At 25.2% G+C, this 21,150-nt stretch overlaps 1 protein-coding gene across 2 annotated transcripts in view; it reads left to right on the plus strand.

Moving 5' to 3' along the window:
• Positions 1-21,150, plus strand: part of LOC114119225 (head-specific guanylate cyclase) — a 243,658-nt gene that overhangs the window by 102,192 nt on the left and 120,316 nt on the right. For both annotated transcript variants that reach the window (XM_027980726.2, XM_050202563.1), the window contains exons 5-6: positions 5,870-6,030; positions 17,929-18,125. In XM_027980726.2, the coding sequence (XP_027836527.2) occupies positions 5,870-6,030; positions 17,929-18,125 (358 nt within the window). The remainder of the gene's footprint in view (positions 1-5,869; positions 6,031-17,928; positions 18,126-21,150) is intronic.

The following is a 21,150-nucleotide window of genomic DNA, read 5'->3' on the forward strand; positions in this document are numbered from 1 at the left end:
CTCCAAAAGCTCGCACCATAGACGAAGTAATAAATAAAACGATGTCATTGGTGGTGGTAGGGCAAGCGCTGTTTACAGATTTGTTGATTTATCGGAAACTAAATGACAAAACAAGATCGGCAGACATAATCCGTTACCACCGCTGCAGCCGCGAACTGCAATATTGATGAGGTCGCCTACCACGCTCGCACGCACACACATACATACACACACACACACACACACACCCACAACAGCCACTGACTTTTAATAAATATTTCGTAAAACAAAATTTCGTCACTAACCCCCGCTGCGTAACGGTAAAATACCTATAGTATACGATATACTACCCATCTATAACCAATGTTGACCGATACGGTGCCCCTTCCTGACTGAAAAATATATTTACCTCATCTAAGCTTCCGCCGGTATATTATATCTATAGTCTATACCATACTTGGATTTGTTATTACATCAACTGGTACTATCATACGATATAATAAAATAAAATTATGAATTTTGGTTTTTCTGATACGATACAACAAAAAATATGATATAATGATTTGCATCATAGTGAAGCCGAATTCCAGACAAATAATATGAATATTATATTATAATGATGGTAAACGATTTTGATATAGTAAAAAATATTCGAGAACAATATCGTTATATCGATGCATCGAATACAGTTTTACGATAGCGTTTAATTCTACGTTTTTTAAACTATTAATGTTTATTCTATTAAACCAAAAATTTTTTTTGGAAACAAATTAAAATTTTTTTACTTGGAATAAATTCAGAGAACACTATCAAAAACTCGAAACAACTATACTGATCAAGAAAAATAAAATATGTTTATATCAAAACGAAAAAAGTTTCAATTTACATTAGCCATATCAAACTACAAAGTATATTATACATAGATATTTTATTTTCAAGAAGATGGTAGTTTCTTTGTTATTTGTTAGAATAACGGACAAATGTAGACCATATAGAAACTATGTCGTTTGCCAATATTTATATTTGGAATACAATGGAATAATATACGGATACCATAATTATATGTTTTTAGGGTCGTGATTTTGACATACAAATGAAGAAAGAACAAGATAAACTATACGTTGTTGATTTTGTACAGTTAAATTTAGAAATTATGATTATTAACTTCCCGTTAAAACATTCAACAATTTAGATGAACTTTTCTACGAGCCATCATATTTTTCTAATGAGTAACGATAAAATATGAACTAATGAATATAATATTTGTGTAAGTGCAATGTTGTTCTCGAAGTTTTTGATGAATTTGTGTAGTTTTAACTTCGAATTGCTATTTTTTAAAATTAATTAGTTGAGTTAACATATAATATAATAATTTACGATAAATATGTTTAAGACATTATTTAAATAATGAAAAATAATTGCATATATTTTATATTATATTATTTAATTTATAATTTATTTTCTATTCATCTGTAACCATTTATATATAATATATATAATATATAAATGATTATTGTTTAACGAGTGATTTTTTTTTTTTTTTTTTTTTTAATGTATTATATTATAATTATACTAAAGACACTAGATACACAAAAATGGTTCATTTTATTTTGAGTTTGAATTTTAATATTTATTACAGTTAGGAATATATTTGTATACATGTTATATAAAACAGTTATATAAATTGTACATCATATGAATTATTTTATATTCTTAATATTCCCTATGGAGGAAAATGACAATCAACTGATTTTTATGAATATTAATTATTATATAATATTACCTATTGTGTATGAATTAATCACATTATTTTATTTTATTTTAGGCAACCGCAAAAAAATATTATTTATTTAGTATAATTTTGTAGTTAGCAAAACAAAATATGGCATTTTTAAATTGAATAATTTGAGAAGAGAATATATTTTTTAAGTTGCTATATAAAATGCATAAATATATGATAATAGAAAAATATATACTTATACGATATACCTACATAGATGTCATATCATTGTATCATTGTATACTTTAAATTTGAATTTAAATTATCTTTATTCATATGCAAACATGTTAGTTAAATAACATTTTTAGTTTCATTTTTACTTAAACAGACAGTGTTTTCGATTTATCCAAAATCAAATACAACTAACGAACTAAAGTTTACTTTTTTCAAACAAATTCAACATTATAAAAATAAATAAAAACATATATAATATAATATTAATTTAATTTTTAATTGAGTGTCTGAATAAATAGTTTTTATGATATTATATATACACTGTCCGAGTTATATTTATGAGTACGATATATTATTATATAATATATTCATAATTATTGTATATTGTCTTGTGATATCTGTTTTAGTATTATAATAGTTAATAAAATATAAAATAAATAAAAATATTAAAATTATTTTTTATAAACAATTAAAATAATAATAATAATAATAGATGGGTTTATATTTACAGTGTATAGTGTGTAGGCTTGTGATTGAATGTATATGGGTTACTAAAAGAATCATTATCACACTATATACCACTTTTAAGTTTTAACCTAAACTTTTAAAAAAGAGCTTTATACAATATACAGGATAATCAATAATATATTGTACTTTTTTTAAGTGATGGAAATAATTTAAATAAAAACTTAAAACTTTGAGTAAGCCCTCGTGGTAAAATTTAATAATAATAATAAACATATAGGTATATATTATAATATAATATTATTAATGCTTCAATCCACAAAAACTCCACATAGATTCCATACATAATATTAAAATTTACGATACATTTCTTTCTTAAACTAGACTATTATTGAATTTTATAATCATTTAAATTTAAATTAATCCAATAATAAACATGATGTTCACGGTTTGTCATATTTTATGCATACATCAAATAGATTTAAATTATATATTTTATAAACCATACAGGTTGTAAATACATTTATTGAGGGTTTATACACTGCTTTTTATAGGTATACAAAGAGATTTATTCATTATATTAAATATTTACATGAAAATAGCCGAGTTTGTAGTTTTTTTCAATATATTGTACCAACTAGTAGACAGATAAAAATATTTAGTATATATGTAAGTTTCCAGTGATATAATACATTCAACGAATTTATGAAATTATGATTAATGGAAATTTAATATTTTTTATGTTTATTAGTTATTACATTATATAAGTATGTATATTATAAACAATTATTTTCAATCGTAACTCAATGTTAATAGACTAGTTTTTAGAGAATATGATATGGGTAATTATGATTTATATATATATATATATTTTTAATTTTAAATTAATAATACTGTTTGTATAATATACTATGTTTTGAATCAATTTAACTAAAATATTTACAAATATATAAAAAAGTTTTCCATATTTTTGAATAGTCCATTAAAGTACAAGATACAACATTAATGTATAGTAGCCTATAATAGTATTGTAAGTATTAAAATTATCTAACAAACCTAAAATTTGTGTAAAAAAAAACCTTTAGATTGACCTTAAACCAGTAAATACTTATACTGTAGAATATGATATAATAATTATTTTAATTTAAAAAAATAGAATGTAACTACGCATTTTATTTTATAAATAATAAATTTAAATAAGTATAATAATATTATTTATTAAATAATAATCATTGAAATAAATTCAAATTATAAGTTATATATGAGGGAAACATTAAATAAAATATCTAAGCATCTATACTATTGTTTAATACAAATTTACAAAAATTAAAATTGAAAAAGATTTGTATTGAAAATTTAATGAATAATTCATTTTTTTTTTTTTTAAACCAAAATGTTTTAGTTAATATTTTATTTTTTATTTAATTACGAATTTAATTTTTATCCCAAATGTTCTATTCAACAGATAATGCTATAACTATCAAAGCTAATTTTTATGATAAATTTTAAATAAAAAATACTACCTAGTACACATTGATGCTAAATTAAAGTATATAAGAGTAGAAAATTAACTTTATATTGAATTCGAAAGGATGAGCTTACATTTTTATTTGAAGTGCTTTGATTAAAGTCATACTCACCAAGCTTTCATTAGAGATCGAAAGACATATATTTTTTACCTAAAGTCTTGAGCCCGTGAGAGGCCTCAGAATAGTATAGCATTACAGCTATAAAAATAAAAATAAGTAAGCACTTATTCTAAGCAACCAAAATAGAGATGAATTTTTAAAACAATTTTTTAGATTTAATTTAATTTAAAATTAAAATTATAGGTAGAGGAATAAGAGCAATTGTAAATGCTGAGTTGTTTTAATACATCAGAAAGTTTACCAAAAACCATAAATCATATTTTTAAAGTTTTATTTGTATATAGTTATTTAAAAAAAAAAAAAAACAAATTATAATTTTCGTTAAAAATAAAAATGTAAAATTCAGTTTATTTTCCAGTAACTCGAAGTTAATGGGGGGAAAAAAATTCGACTTACTAAAAATTTCGAGTTATCAAAAATTTTATTATTATTAAAAAAAAAGTTTAAATTAATTCAGTAGTTTGCATCAATAAATAAAAAAAAAAAATATACATATCTACCTATATATTATTTTTAAAGAATTGGTCTAAAGCGTATTGTTTATTTTTATTTAAAACATTGTTCTCTATTTTATTTTCTAAATAATCTAGTAGTTTAAAATTTTAAATACATTTTCCATACCTTCAATGGTTTCAATATATTTACATCATTTTTCTAAAGCAAATGTCGCTTTTTACTTGTGATGTTAGATACAGGGTTCTATTTGCGGATCTTCGACTTCTTTATCACTGTCCAATGCGTCGGAGATGAAATATCAAATGTCATGTGTATATCATATATTACAACTTATATTTAGTTCTAAATTTGAATAAGAAAACACGAGATATCGAAATCTTGTTTAATTAATTTTCGAGTTGACAAGATTATTTTAACATTAAGTGTTATTGTTATTTGAAGGGTAATTTTATTTATTCGAAATATCGAGTTATTTCGGGTTATAAAGGTTCGAGTTACAGAGAATAGACTGCGTATTATAATAATATTGAAAATAATGATAATGCGCGTATTTTATTCTCAATAGAATAAAACGTAAAATTTCATATTATGCGTTTAGGTGGCAATCATGATTGGAACGCAGTTAGCGTTCCGTTCAAGTCTATGCCTGTGCGAAATAACTCGACACGCGCCGATAACACTTGCAAAATTAAATTCATATTATAGAAAACGGTGACTATAAGCTTACAAATCTGAAGCAAACTTATGGGCGGTAGATACATAGTGACCAAATAATAAGAACAAATTGTCAATAGTATCATTAGTATTATTAAGTTTACATGACTGTACATGTTATGCTGAGAATAATACGCGGGAAAGTATTGTTTACACTATCAGCTACAAAATTATACAAAAACATGAAAAACACCACAACAGACTTCTTTTTGGGTACCTAATAGTTATACAAATTTTATTTTAAACGTCGTAATTATCGTTTATTAATTTAATACGTAGTGTTTTATTAACATCGAAGGATTATATTATTAATAATTTATTTGGAAAAAAAAATTGTGTTCGGAGAATTTTATATTAACATAGTGGTCACTCTGACGGTTCACTGTTTTTGTTTGTACGCCAAAACTATTGCTCAAAGTAGCTATATATGGCCTTTCAATATATTTTTAAATTCTACGTATTAGTTATTATTCTCGATGGAATTATTTTCTATACTTTTCGTTATTTTTATTATACACATGATCTACTGTATTGCACTATTAATATACATTTTTTGTGGTTGTGAATTTTACGTTTAAGAAGACAAAATAAAGAAAAATATCTGCCAATGACGTCGTGGATAATTTATTTGACTTTTTTCCCCGCCCGGCAGGTGACGGTGCCAAAGTAATCGAAACCGTGGGCGCGACGCTCATACAAGAATGCAACGACGACCGGCAAATTCGAGCGCTGAAGAGTTTGGGCGGCAACATGTACCACTTCCTGACCACATTGGATGGTGTGCACGACGTCCTACAAATGGGCGACGATAAAGTAAGTAGTGCTAATAATGATATTTTACTGTTGTTAAATTTAATATCGCATATTATAATGACAGCATAGCGCAATCGTGGTTTCATCTAAAACACAAACAATGATAATAATTTAAAAATGTACAATTAAATAGTACTCAAACTTGACTAAGCGTTAAAATTTGATAATATACTATTTTGAGTTTTGATATTTGTTATTACTTAGTATAATCTATTCTACATTTTAACTTATTTGAGCATCATGCTATTATATTCTATACTAACTTTACTGTCCGTCCAATTATCATTATAATAAAAAAATTATTACCTAAGCAACAATTATAGAATAAAAACTTAAACTTATTTCTTTAATTATTTATTGATGCAAATATAATATAGGTATATCCAAATAATTTATTAAAACTGTTTCGGATAATAATAATATTGAATAAGCATATGCCACGTTGTGAGGCTGAACAAAAATAATACCATGAAAAAAAGATAAGCCTATAGAATACCTTCTTTAAAAGTATATAACAATTTTCAAGTGAAGTTGCAAAAAGTTTAGTGTGTAAATAGACAGCTATAGTAGACATTTCTTAAGATTGTTGGTTGACAAACAGTCAAAACGTCAGAATGAAGGAAATACAACTACTTCTCATCTAAAAATCGATTTTCGTAAATTATTGAAACATTGTCGACTGAAACATAATGGCAGAAGTTAAACTTAATTTATATTTTTTAGAAACAATATAGTAAACACTTCTAAGCTGTAAAGTATAATCATTATTATTATACAAAAAGAAAAGTTGATGTTTTAGTTCAAAACATTTAAAAAATTACCGATGATCATTTTTTTTTACCCGTCACTGCCCACTGGTTATATGAAATAAACTTAAAATATTACGTCTTGTAGTTGGTACTTAGTAATTAACAATACTTATAATTAATATAAATAATTATATTATTTAAATTACATAATAGTATATACCTATAGTTTTATAAATAAAAATTAGAAAATTAAATTGAAAAAAATGTAAATTAAGAAATTTTCAGGCTCATGGGGTAAATATTCTCTATACGGATAACCTTGTTCTCAACACGCGTGTATGGAACAAACTAAAATAGTTTTCAATGAAGTAAATGTCATTATTGAATTATGATGCGATTTTGATTAGTTAATCGGAATTTGGAATCCATATTACAGATAATTACGGAAAACACATAATATTTATAAAATATACTAGGAGATTATTTACCCTGCGCGACCTGTGACGGTTTTTATATAATCTTAAAAAACTCATTTTCTCATTATTATTACCATAGACCTTATACTACTAGACAAGAACTGTAGATAATAACGGCATTACGAACAGCGTAACATCTCGCAGTGATGTAAGCCGTTTTGAACGACTGGTGTGCATATGTTAATAGAAATTCTTTAGCATGGGTTTTTTTAAATTGTTTATTTGAACTATAATTAATGATTTATTAGCTATTTTATTAATTACCTAATATCACAATTTAATTATACCAAAGTATTTATATTTACATATGCACGTCAGTCGTCCAAAACGGCTTACATCACTGCGCGATGTTGTTACGCTGTTTGTAATGTCGTTGTTATCTGCAGTTCCTGTCTAGTAGTTTAAGGTTTATGATAATTACTTACTATGTAGAATGTAGATAAAATATTAATGACCATAATTTAAATTAAACATATCATATAATAATTGAAGGTTTAATTTAACATTGATATATATATTATATCCAAATAAGTTCAATTGAAGTGTCTGTCTCATTATAAGACAAACAATCTAATCTCTGGGTTAATTTTCGAATTAATATTTTCATATAGAATAGTTTGCAATAAATAAGTTAGACTGTTAACATTTTATTCCAAAATTGTTTTTATATTATGTTTTTTTGCATACAAATTGAAAATCTTTTGAAATAGAGTTTAACATTTTAGCTGTAACTATCATATACAAATAAGCTAAAATAGGTATTTTTGCAATAACTTGACTATGAAAACAATTATCCAATCGACAAGACATTTTTTATTCAATTTACAAAGAAAAATAAGCCGCAAATTTTAACCATATTTTTATAGTTTCAATTAATGTTCCAGAAAAAATAAGATAGGAAATAAACTTGTCGTCCGTAGCACCATTTATCAAAAAAATCACTACTCATTTGAAATGGTAAAAATCTGTGTTTTTTACATTTGTTATTCATTTTTCTGGCTTAGGTTAGGTAAGGTTCAGCTCAGCGCTTATTGCTAAAACAGTTTTCTACAAATTTAATAAACTTGAAATTACAGTAATACATCGAGCATTGACCGCTAATAATATTATTAAAGTTGGTTCACAATACATACTACGTATTATTCTATTTTATTTGATTTACAATAACATATGTTTTTATAATAATATTTACCTAGGTAAGATCATTAAATTATATATACAATGTTAAATGTTTAATAATATAGTTATTGAAAAATATTCTAAATCTCTGGATTGGTTTAGCTAAAAATTATATTGTTAGATTTCAACCAATATTATATTATGCTATATTTCTATGTGTACTAGGTATACTATTATTATTATAATCGTGTATTAGTACAATGTACACACATAAAAAAAAATGATCAGCACATAATTATTTGTATAACATTATAGGTATAATTATGACTTATTGGAATATTAAATTTAGTTAATTATAAACTTCATAATTTATGTAATACATATATAAATAGGCATATTCATCTGGTAATCATTAAAATTACCCTTTGTTTCTCCCTTAAATATACGTTATATCACGGTAGTTGTTTCGTGTTTTTTTCCTGGCATAGCCTTCCGTGTGTTATTCGATTAACTGACCATTGTCGGTTGGTATAGTATTATATAATGGACTTTTAATGCGATTTACATATTTAATGTCCACTCCTTCAGGTTATGGGTTAAGGGTTGGTGTGGGCGCGAATGACGGTTTTTCGTTTATTACATTTTAACGTTCTTCACACTTCCAACGTTCTTTACACAGTCGATTAAATTCCATTTTGTTTTGCATTGTGACTTCAGAGCAGCGGCGGCGACAGAGCCCGTAGTTGTACTTACACATAAACGTATTCGCCATGACTGGTACTGTTCGCTCATTATTTCTCACCGTGTTGGAGAAATGTTGGGTAGCAAGTACGGTTGTTAGTGCTACTGAAATTCAACAATATCCTTTAATTAAATCCAGCTACTCGACAAACGGGAAAGCTTCACCCCCTTCCACGAAGTGACGGAGTACTAAATTTCTTCAAAGAATACCTCTCCACTACTCGTCCAAATAAATTATCTCCGACTGCAATATTATATTGTTATAAGAAAGCTCGTAGTTTGTTGCCGCACACTTGTAATATTTTTCCTGGACATTTATACATTTCACCCGCTAAACTCGAAAATATTTTACGTGACCCGAATATACCCGTACGCCTGATCTTAAGCAAGTAGTGCAATGGCCCTGATGACAGATTATCAATTGCATAGCTTTTTCGCAAAGGCATCTGCCCGTTAACATTACTCCCTCAGAACAACATTTTAGTTTGTGCGCTCATATAGCAATCTCTAAAAATAATATCTGGACAGAATGCTTCTGCGTTTAATATAAAAGTCATCAGTCATAAATACTCGTATCATAATGCATTATTTCAGAAAGCACTTTCCTACACTCTGAATAGTTTGAATGATCAATAATGAACCATTTGGGGTTAAAGGATTTCGAAGCAATAAAAAGAGTAATGTGTGTCATATAATGATCAAGTGCGATGTTACATAAGCGCGTTCTTCTTCTTTTTCTTCAAAAAAAAACATCATGCATATCTAGACCCATAACCCTATTGACGTATTTGTCATTTAGAAAATATTTTATTTCATAAGTATTATAAATCTTCTGTATAATGAATGATATTTTATTCGACTTAAATAATCTAAAATGTTAAAATAAAAAATAAAAATCTTAGTAAAGTACTTCATTTTATAATAATAAAAAAAAAGTTCATGTGTTATACAAATTTACAAATTTAATGTTTTTTATTTGTATTGCTATGGTCAGCAATCATTTATGTTTTTATTTATGCATTGAGTATAGTATTAAAAAGATAAAATTTATTATAAATTTATATTAAATAATATATATGTATGAATTATTATATAGGTAATAATTTCTAAAGATTGATATTTATTTTTTGATTATTTGATTCATGATTAAATACTAAGATCTAAGGGGCAAGGGTAAAATTTTCATTCTTAGCATTGTATTCTGAAAATTTGTTTGAAACCACTATTATAGTCGTCTCCTATAATATATAGACATTATGATAATTTGAATAACCTTTTTTTTTTAATAATTTAATATAATAAAATAAATTAATACTATTTTTTTTTCCGAAAGATAAAGGTGAAAATATCACATATTTTTTATGTTTGTGACACTTCACGCAAACTCGTAATAGCTGACTCAATACTTTAACGATTTACATGCACTTAAATGTGTAAAATAATCGAAATTAACAATACTCTCAAAACGTTCCATGAAATTAATTATTGAAAAAAACTGTCAATAATTTATGTTTGATAGATTTAATAGACATTTTCTCCCGTAGATATTTTTGCAATGTAGTGATATAATCAATATTGATAATTTATATTTCAAACAAATTACTATTATAGAATACAGTCAATGTTGTATAAGTATAGTAAAATTACTAAATCATTTACTTAGGTATTCTATGTAAATGAGTGAAATTGTAGCTAGTTATTTATGCTGACTCGGTACAATTCTTTTAAGTTGTAATAGTATATTATAAAATAATTGAATACCATTTACGTGTAGGAAATCATATTACATTCGATGAATTATACTTTGTATAGTAATGTAGTTGTTAAAAGAATCTTACCTAACACAACATTCTACTTTCTTATAACTATTATTTTTGTCTTTACTATCATCTCTGTGGAACATACAATCAAAAACTAGTTAGATATAAAACTTCAAATGAAGTTAATAGTTTTAAATGAGTTTATGTTTTTGGAACACGTCCTTTGATTTTATTAAAAAAAAACTAGATTGAAACTCACAACTCCCTGAATCAACTAAATTGTAATGACGGACATACATTTAAAAAAAAAAAAATAATAATAAAATAACAATTTTAGTTGTACCTATTTGAACAAAATTTAAACAACGTGTTTGAAATGCTTTATTATAACGAAGTTATAAAAATCAAATAATTTATGAAATACCATGATATACATTATAATGTATTTTATAAAATTATTTTAAAGTAAGTAAGCTGGTTATCAACATTGCAATTATAGACTACATTATATTTTATAGACGATAATATGAAATTAGATATTGTTTGCATTCTTTATCTTTAAAATCATGAATATTTTATCATAAGTAGTTAATACAAATTACCAATTATTGTATATTATTATTTATTATATTATATAGAATAAATTTATATATTTTTGGTATATACATTATATATAATAATATGTATATTAATATAAATATTTTATAATATATTATAATATTCTATATTAACGTAATATTTCAACTAGATCGTGGTCCTAATGCCCTAATGCATTTTCACTATTCTTCAGACCCCCAAACTACAGTTATATTGAATAGGTTTTTTTTTTTTTTTTTAGCGAAACCGTCACTTCTCCCTGTCACATATTAAATTCTCTACACTTCATACCGTCCACAATTGTGGACCCATCAACCATAGGAATACGATGAGCCACATTCACGAAATTTCAAATGATTCCGCCTCGTAAAAATTAATAATTTTCATACCGATGTGGTGCATTGTTCTCAGACAACCATCATCGTGTGTCATAAAACTATAAACAGAAATAAACTCAGGAGAATATTGTGTGTCTAAATAATGTGCATACATAATTTTGATATTATTATAGATTTACAAAATCCATATTTTACTTCATTAGATTATAGACCGAGTAGGTAGTAACAATGCAATTTATCCCAATTTCTAAGAAAATAATACTATAACGTATGGACGACCTGAAGGAAATTGAACTATTTGACCGTTATAAATTGTTTCAATAAACTTACTGTGTAGTACCTATAATACGTTAGAAGAGAATATAAAACCTACCTATATAAATACATAGTTCACAACATAAACTAACAAATAACGAGCAAAGATAAAACTGGTGTAGCACAACAATTTCTGAGATTGGTTTTCAGTGAACACATTTATGACTAAAATTAAAAATAAATATTTTTTTACATAACTCCTAGCTTCGTTTTTAATATTTAAAAGATTTAAAGGCTTGGTCGTGAGCAGATAGGTAGGTTAGCTATTAAATTATATATTTTAAATATAAAGCTATAATTATTTAGTATTTAGTTTTAATTGATACAATATAATGAACTTGAACATCAATGATTGGGTGTAGCTATAATATCGTAATTATGGTTTAATTTTAAATAAAATAACTAAAACAGTATGTTGACTATAGATATTTTCATTAATTTATTTAATTATGAAAATAAGTATTATTTTAATCTTAAAACTAAGTAATGAAGAATAAATTATAAAAAAGCAACATTGTTTTTTATGTATTTTGTTTTGAGGTACACGTCTTATTTAATTTAAATAGGGTGCACATTATTTTATGCTTAATGTTTAAAAAATACATTATAATCTAAACTATAGGTAAACTAAAAAAAGTTAAATGTAATATTATAGTTACAATTTATTATATACATAATATATATATATATAGGTATTGAAGTACATATTCTATTTTAGAAGATGAAAAATGTGTGTTTTCGTTTAACTAAGAATTCCAATCCTTAAGCGTATCATAATATATTCAAAGTTAGATATTTTATCTTATTCTAGTAAATTATCAAAAATAATTTGAAGTAACTACCTAAATTTGTTTAATTCTAACGGATTTTTTTACATTGACTACGTATATAGTAAACTAATATAAAACAATGGTGAAGTAACAAACTATTTTTAAGTATAATACTGTTTAATGATTTATAAAATGCAAAAACAAGAATGTACCCAAATTAACGCCCATGAAAATTAAATTGTCTACGATTTTACGTTTGATGTTACATCGGTTAAAACGTAATACTATTATCTTTGTATTATTTTTGATGAGTCTGTCGTCTATAAGGTATAATAGGATTATACCATGCACGTCGCACACTGCGTGCCATACTACTATACGGTAATCACATCATTATATAAAATAAAACGTCATCAAAAGTTCCAAAGTTGTGCAAAATAATATCGTGTATGATTTTAACAATAATAACAATAATAATACAGACAATCTTGCAATGTATAGTAACACGAAACGTTATAGATCCGAGTACTTTACTTTATTTTCCTAACCGATTGCTTCCACTAGAGTCAATAGATTATTATTATTATAGTTTTAAAACATCAACAATTGATTCTCAAGAAAATCCCAGAGACTCGCTAAACTATTTGATATGCGGACTTGTAATATGATAAATCCCGCACACGCCTAAACTATTTTACACAAATAAAAGCATGAGCCGGTTCTGCTTCTCTGCTACTTACATTCTCACCACTTCCTGGCAAGCACCTCCATAATCTTCCATTGACCCAACTGTACATTGAATAGATTTCTTTTTAGATCAAGGCTTTTTACACGCGTTATCGCCAAGCTTCTCCACCATCCTGATATCTTACACTTAATATTGACGCGTTGAAATCTGAAATATATTTCTATACACCTTTTCTAATAATCACCAGCAAGGACTTACCTTTAGCGTTTTTTTTTTAATCGTGTTCATACCTAGGACATTTTGTATTAGTATTCTATTAGCCTACCTGGTATTGTTAGTAAACTCTAATCGTTTTACCTTTAAGTAAATTATAATAATTGATTTGTTGTATAATCTTCCAGTTCAATATTTTTCCTTCTATCATGATATCCTTTATACTTCATAAGGTCCATAATGTTTTGACTGTAAAATATATTTATTTTTGTACTTATTTTATCATATGTCATGAGTTAGATAAATCATTACAAGTAAGGATTTACTGAAAATAATCAGTAATTTACATGCTACTTGGAATAAAAATAAGTATATTTTTCTATTTTGATAAATATGTTTAATGTTTATACTGCATATGTTTAATATGTGGTATATCCCTTAATGTATTAAAATATAGTATCAATATCTGTTAGAAAGAGAAGGGATAACGAAGTACTCAAAATATGTAAGAGAAACCAGTAGATCATTAAGTGCAGTTGAGAAATCTTGTTTTTAAAATATGAAAATGAAAAATTGAATGTGTATAAACATTTTGTAATCATAAAAGTCCAAATATTTTTTTGATTTACCTAACTAACTGTACTTTTTTTCTGTTTCATTAAATCTTTTAATAGCCTGCAGTATACTAAGTTTATTTTCGTAAATATTTTAAAATTTAAATTATTGATTTTTTTTTCAATTATTCAATGAATTTAGATTTTATTAAAGTTTAATGAGTAGTAACTGCAATATTGTACTCATACTTAGTTGATGAACGAATTCAATGATAAAAATATAAAATACTCGGTGAGAAACGAAATCTAGCTGTTTATATAACATGAGTATAATGTACTCTATTACTTTTAAATTTTAATATTCGTATTTCCCAAGACTGACAAAATATAGCGTTATTGTTATTGTAAATATTTAACAAAATAGTCACATAAAAATATATAATACTGCAGTAATATGATTTTGGTTAACTGAAAGGGATAGTGGCTGTTTCGTTAAAACCGTAGGATATCACCACCAGTTTGTTGGAAATAATTTTTATGGTACACTTCTTTCCCTGATGGGAATTAAAACCCATAGCGGTTTTTGAATTTATTTATTTAGTATTTTATGTACTGCGTTGCACACATATGTACTATTATATATTAAAACGTAATGCGGAATCTCCCACAAGCTACTATTATACTGACACGCTGTCTATCTGCATACCATAACCATTGTTTTTTTTTCACCATTTCAAAAGTTATTTTTTTTCGTCTACTGATATATACTTTACAAAAAATACACAACATTCTATACAAATAGAGAACGTTTAAAAAATATACGAGTATATGCATTTTTCTGAGAGAAAAAATAATCGTTGTAGAATAATACTCACGCATACGCATACATACACACTTATAGGTAGGTACACACTACGCATAAATACTGAAATATTCATGCTATCAGTTTCTTTCGTTATCTGATTTACAGTTCAAAGTACCAGATTGTGTTTTATGCAATTTGGATAATTATAAATTTTATTTAAATTATTTAGAAAAATATAGTGCGAGTATTTTTTCAACAAAAAATTTCTCCATTTAAAGTATGTGCTTTTATTATATTTGAAATCGTAACTGAACAGTAAAATTATTTGTTCGTTTGTAATTATTAATTTATATTACGCTAATAATAATATATCTACATTCTCAAATATTTCAATTGAAAAAACAGTGACCTAGTGTTAAGTGATATTAATTAATTTGTTTTGTTGTTTTATTTTTTAATTTTATTGTTTCACTAGAAGTTATTATTATTCATTACATTATGAGAAGATATATTTTTATGCCATAAGTTGTGTTTTCTGTAATTCCTATAAAAAGTTTACTGAGACAAAATAATGAGCTATTAATTTGGGAATTTTAAGATTTACGTTTATAGGTTTGTATACAGATAGGTATATTTGATATTTATATTTAAATTATGTTGTTTAAAGTATGAGACATTTTTGTTTTAACTTATATATTTAATTTTAAATTTAACTTAAAAAAGTAAAAACGATTGAAATGATTTTAAAAAGAGTTTTGAAATAATGTGCATCGAGACCATAAAGCATTGCTAGTTGATTGAAATTAATTCGAATTTTAATTTCAAATAATTTAATGTATTATAAATATTTATAGTTTAAACTTATTGAATGCATCATTTTTATATGGATTTAGATATCAAAATATTTGTGAAATAAAAATAGTGGAAATATAAAATCTAAAATTGAAACTAATTGAATATGGTATGCAGTGAATCGTATTTTAATTATTATAACTTTATTAGTAATTATATTCTGCATTAAATGATTAATTGATCACTATAATATTATGTACGAGTATAATACAAGTCAGTTAAATAATGAATTCAAAATAGATGAAAACTAAATTTGATTCCATCGAATGTTACGATGTTTGAACATTATATTAAAAATAACACGTATTAGTGTTTAAAACATTCGCTATATTAACATGTTAATGTTTTTTTTTTGTTCAGTAAAATTCCAAAAGTATTTACTTTTAAACTGAATACACCAAATATAAAATTATTGCCTGTCAGTTTTAATGTATACCTATGTATTATATTCTTTATAGTGGAATTGTATACATTCCTGAACACTGTTTTACGATGACCAATTAAAAATATAATAAACATTTTTTTTTCTCAAAATACGACCATTTTATAATTATTAATTCATCGAGGTTAAATTAATTTAATATGAACCTTTTGATTTTATTGTGTTTACGTGCAGATCGATTTGGTTCTATTCGAAACGTCCGTAAACATTGTTTATATTTTATAAAACGTATCCCTATTTTGAACGAGGCATTCAATTATCATCCAAAGAAACGCTTTCTGTTAAGCTTCAAGAAAATTTTTATTATCCAGATACCGTCATCTTCTTAGCTCTAGACGTTAGTACATTTAGTATATACACTAACGCGGTAGCCATTTTATGGCTTGAGGATTCGAATTTAATTTTGTACGGATGTAAAAAATTTGCTACACAATCCAAAAATGCTTGGTTGTATATCTCTGTAATGGTTAATAATTATTTTGGGAAAAATCCTATTAAATTATTCACTGTTTGTAACATTGTAGACATTTTGCATCTCTATAACTGTTATAGATTTAAAAAAAAAACTACATAATATTCGGTTATAAAAAAAGCTTCAGTCCAGCGAGTTACTTATTATTATGATAAACCTATATTTTAATTAAATATCGAACGATCATTATCACTTAATTCTACCTCACTAATATTACTTTATTTTTCAAGATAATATCCGGCAGGATATAATAATATAAATGTAAATAATTTGTATACTTTATTAAAAGCAATATTATAAAGAAATTTTTTTTGGTTTTACTATGACACTATTTCTATATAATATTCACATGACGTGATTATCAAAATTGTATATAATATCGATATACCAAAACCAAATGTTTATTTTCTTATTGAATAATTTATAACACAAACTTAATTGTGTATAATATATGAGTCTTTAAATAATAAAAATATAAAATTACAGCCGAGTCTCGATAATTCGAGTTATCAAAACTCAACTGTATTTTTACAAAAATTAATTATTTCTTAAATACGTTTAATTTTAAGGTTAAATACCTATTTTTTGTTATTATTATTGTAGCGCCGTACAAAAAATTTTAAAAAAGTAATTTATTTTAATATTTCTTAAACAAATAGTAATTGGTAGATACACGCTTTTAAGGCATTAAATATTACTTAAATTTAAAATGAATCATGTTAGTACATAAATAAACTCGAGTAAGAAATAATGCTTATATAATTCGTTTGGCACCAAAGTAATAAATATTTAAAACGAAAAAATATTTCAAATTAATGAAAATTAACTCATATATCATATTATATTATGACTATTAATCATACTTATTAATTTAACATTTTTCACTAGTTTTTTTTACCTTCGTAACAAATTATATATGTTTGATGGCATATTATAACATTTTCATAAAAACTCAATTTTTTAAATACATTCAATACTCTTATTAATTTCTTAAATTATTGCTACAGGAGGCCAGCTCAGATTTAACGTGTCGGCCAGGCGATGAGCCAGGTGTGTTGGACTTGACCCTTCGGACAAGTAGACCAGATGGAAAGCGTGTCGCCCACCTGTTGACCGGCACACTGTCCGGTGTCGCAACCAGGTTCTACGGGTCACGACCAGATATTCGACTTGGCACATACCCAAGTGACCCGTCATTGTATAGGTAAGTCGCTTTGTACTCAACAAAAGTTAGTGAAGCAAGTTTAGAAAATTTGACTCATAGATATCTTATAATTTATCGAACATTTTATTATGAATTTATAGATTTATAATATGGGTATTGTATGATTACATAGTTAATAAATATAAATATATTTCAAGCGTTACATTATAATTTTTTAAATAATATTTCAATAACTTAAGTAGCTTATCATTTATCAATAATTTATAATTCACAAAATTTTGTCATGATATATAATATTATTTTTTATATTTCAGTTTTAAAAATCTTTAATTTTTGAAAATTGTAACAAATTTTACACTATATCTATTTACATTTATATTTTTATATTTTCTGAATTAAAATAATAATAATATCTATTGGCCAAGAAATTACAATTTTCAATAAGTAAGTATATATAATATAGGTAAATGGCCTATTTCACTGCTGAGGATATCCTCTTATTTGAGATGATTGAGTACAATTCTTAAATATACATTTTGAATGTTTTATAATATTTTTGGTGTTTCCAGAAAAACTACGTTATATTTGACTATAAGTCAAAAACACAAATATACATTATACATACCTAAGTAGTAATTAATAATTAGTAAAAAATATAATATATAAAAACATAAATAGTGAAAGATAGAATTTAATATGAAACTACAAAAATACACAGATATATATTACGTTAGCTTATAGGGTCTCTAATTATATTTACAACTATAATTTAATAGCGTGTCTTTATACTTCATCAGACGTACTGTTAATATTTTCATAGAAATAACATTCAGTAATCTTAAGCCCACTTGAGAAAAGCATCGACTAGATTTCAATGTACAAACAATAGATACTTCTAATTTGTTTTTTACGCGTGCGTTACTGTGTTATAGTATCTGAGTTTAAATTCAATTAAATTTATAGGTAAAATAATATTATAGAACTGAATTTTACATTTAGAAAAAAACAAGTGCAAAAAATAACTATGATTTTTTGTATACCATAACAAACGTGTACAAAAATTAATCTTCACTGTGTTCACAAAATATATAGTTGTATTATATGTGAAGTATATAACTGGCAAAGTAGGAAATCCGGGCATTGTATAACTGTGCACAATTCCTGAACATTTTGAGAAATGTAAAAATAATAATTTTAATACTTAAACTGTTCATACATTGACCGGGTATTGTACTAGATTATCGGGCAGTCTAGTCTGCCCAGATTCAAGTCGGCTAAGTGAATTAAATACAGCGCGCTACATTCATTTATATCGAATTGCATTTATACGCATGGACACTCATTGGGGGTGGTAAGATAGGGCACTCACCCCTGGACAAAAAAATATTATGAACTTGTAGCTCAATAAATATAACCGTAATATTATTATCTTGCATTTGAAATTTTTTTATTTTAACCCCACCTAATATGTTACTTATGGGCGCCCATGTTTATACGTAGCAATATCACTACAAAACTATATGTCATACTTAGATATTTTATTATTCGTACGCGACAAAGGAACAGCTTTGATAATACGAACCGATCCGTAATCTTAACGATAAAGTGATCACATAGTATATATTACTCGCATTGATATTAAACATTAGTTTAATATCAATGATTACTCGAAAATTATGGTTTTCTAGAATTTAGATGATATTTCATAATCGAATCGTTAAATTCCTATTCGATATTTTCTAATGATTATTGTCATGACGGCGACGTCGAGTAGTCTGTCATTAGTCGCAGCGTGTATTGTTGTTTTTTTTCTTTTGGTCAACGTTTCTTACTATTTTTTAAGTATTTTTATGCTATTTTCTAACATAAAATGGAAATAAAAGTTTGATAAGAAGTTAAACAACATTTTATTCATGTCAAACCACTTTTAGATAATAATATTAACAAAGTTGTGCAAGTTAATGATATTTTTTTTAAGATATTTTGTTTAAATTTTTATATAATCAATATTTAATCTACCATGCCCAAATCTAATTGGGAACCATATAAAATTCCCGGGCAACGTTAACTTATTCCAACTTTACCCTTGAAAATTGGGCATTGTACACAATTCTTGACTTTCTACTTTACCTATAACATATATACTAAATACAAAATATAACTTTATATTTTCAAAAACTTTAGTAAGGTAGGTATCATTATTTAAGCACAAATATATTATGTGAATTAAATTATGAAATATGCCTACGTATGTAAATACTCGTAGAAATATAAACAATATAGACTATTATCAATTAATTATAAATGTATGTAGATAATACATATTTTGTATTTATCGTAATTACTTATTAATTTTTATCATCATATCAAATTGTATTGTATCACACATTTACATATTCATAAACGTGTAAATCGAAATCTTATTTCAATCATTTACATTCGAAATAAAAATAAAGTACTTAATAACATTTAAAAAATAGTTAAATAGATGTATCATAAAATTTTCAGAAGTATTTTTAAATGTATATTTCACAATAGAACTATAATTAAATACATATTATGTAATATAATTGGGGCTTCCAATAATCCATTATTTCATTTTAACCTTGCATATAAAATTATGATATTTTTTATTCGCAATGACCATTCCCGAGGGTTGGTCCACTTTCCCATAAATTATTAACACAAAAAGCATTATCAAACTCGCAGTACATTATTATTTTTTTTTTCCAAAATTGAAATCGGAGAGATGGAATTTCAATAAACACAAAAACCAATAAGGGAATTTATCGAATTTTACAATGAGCTACGTTTACAAACAAATAATGTGGTGAACGCCTAATAAAAGAGAATACAATTATGTATGTGACACATATTTTCAAATTACATTACACCAAACTTTTGAAGTTTTTATCATTTTTTATTTATATTTGACTTGCAACAAATTTCAGTAAGTCTTAGATTATTGATTTATAATACAATTTAAGTAGGTGCCTTTATTAGCATATAAAACACTATTTGAACATTGTAATAAACATATAGATATTAACAAAATTATCTAAAA

The sequence above is a fragment of the Aphis gossypii genome, chromosome 3, assembly GCF_020184175.1.
Source record: "Aphis gossypii isolate Hap1 chromosome 3, ASM2018417v2, whole genome shotgun sequence".
Lineage (NCBI taxonomy): Eukaryota > Metazoa > Arthropoda > Insecta > Hemiptera > Aphididae > Aphis > Aphis gossypii.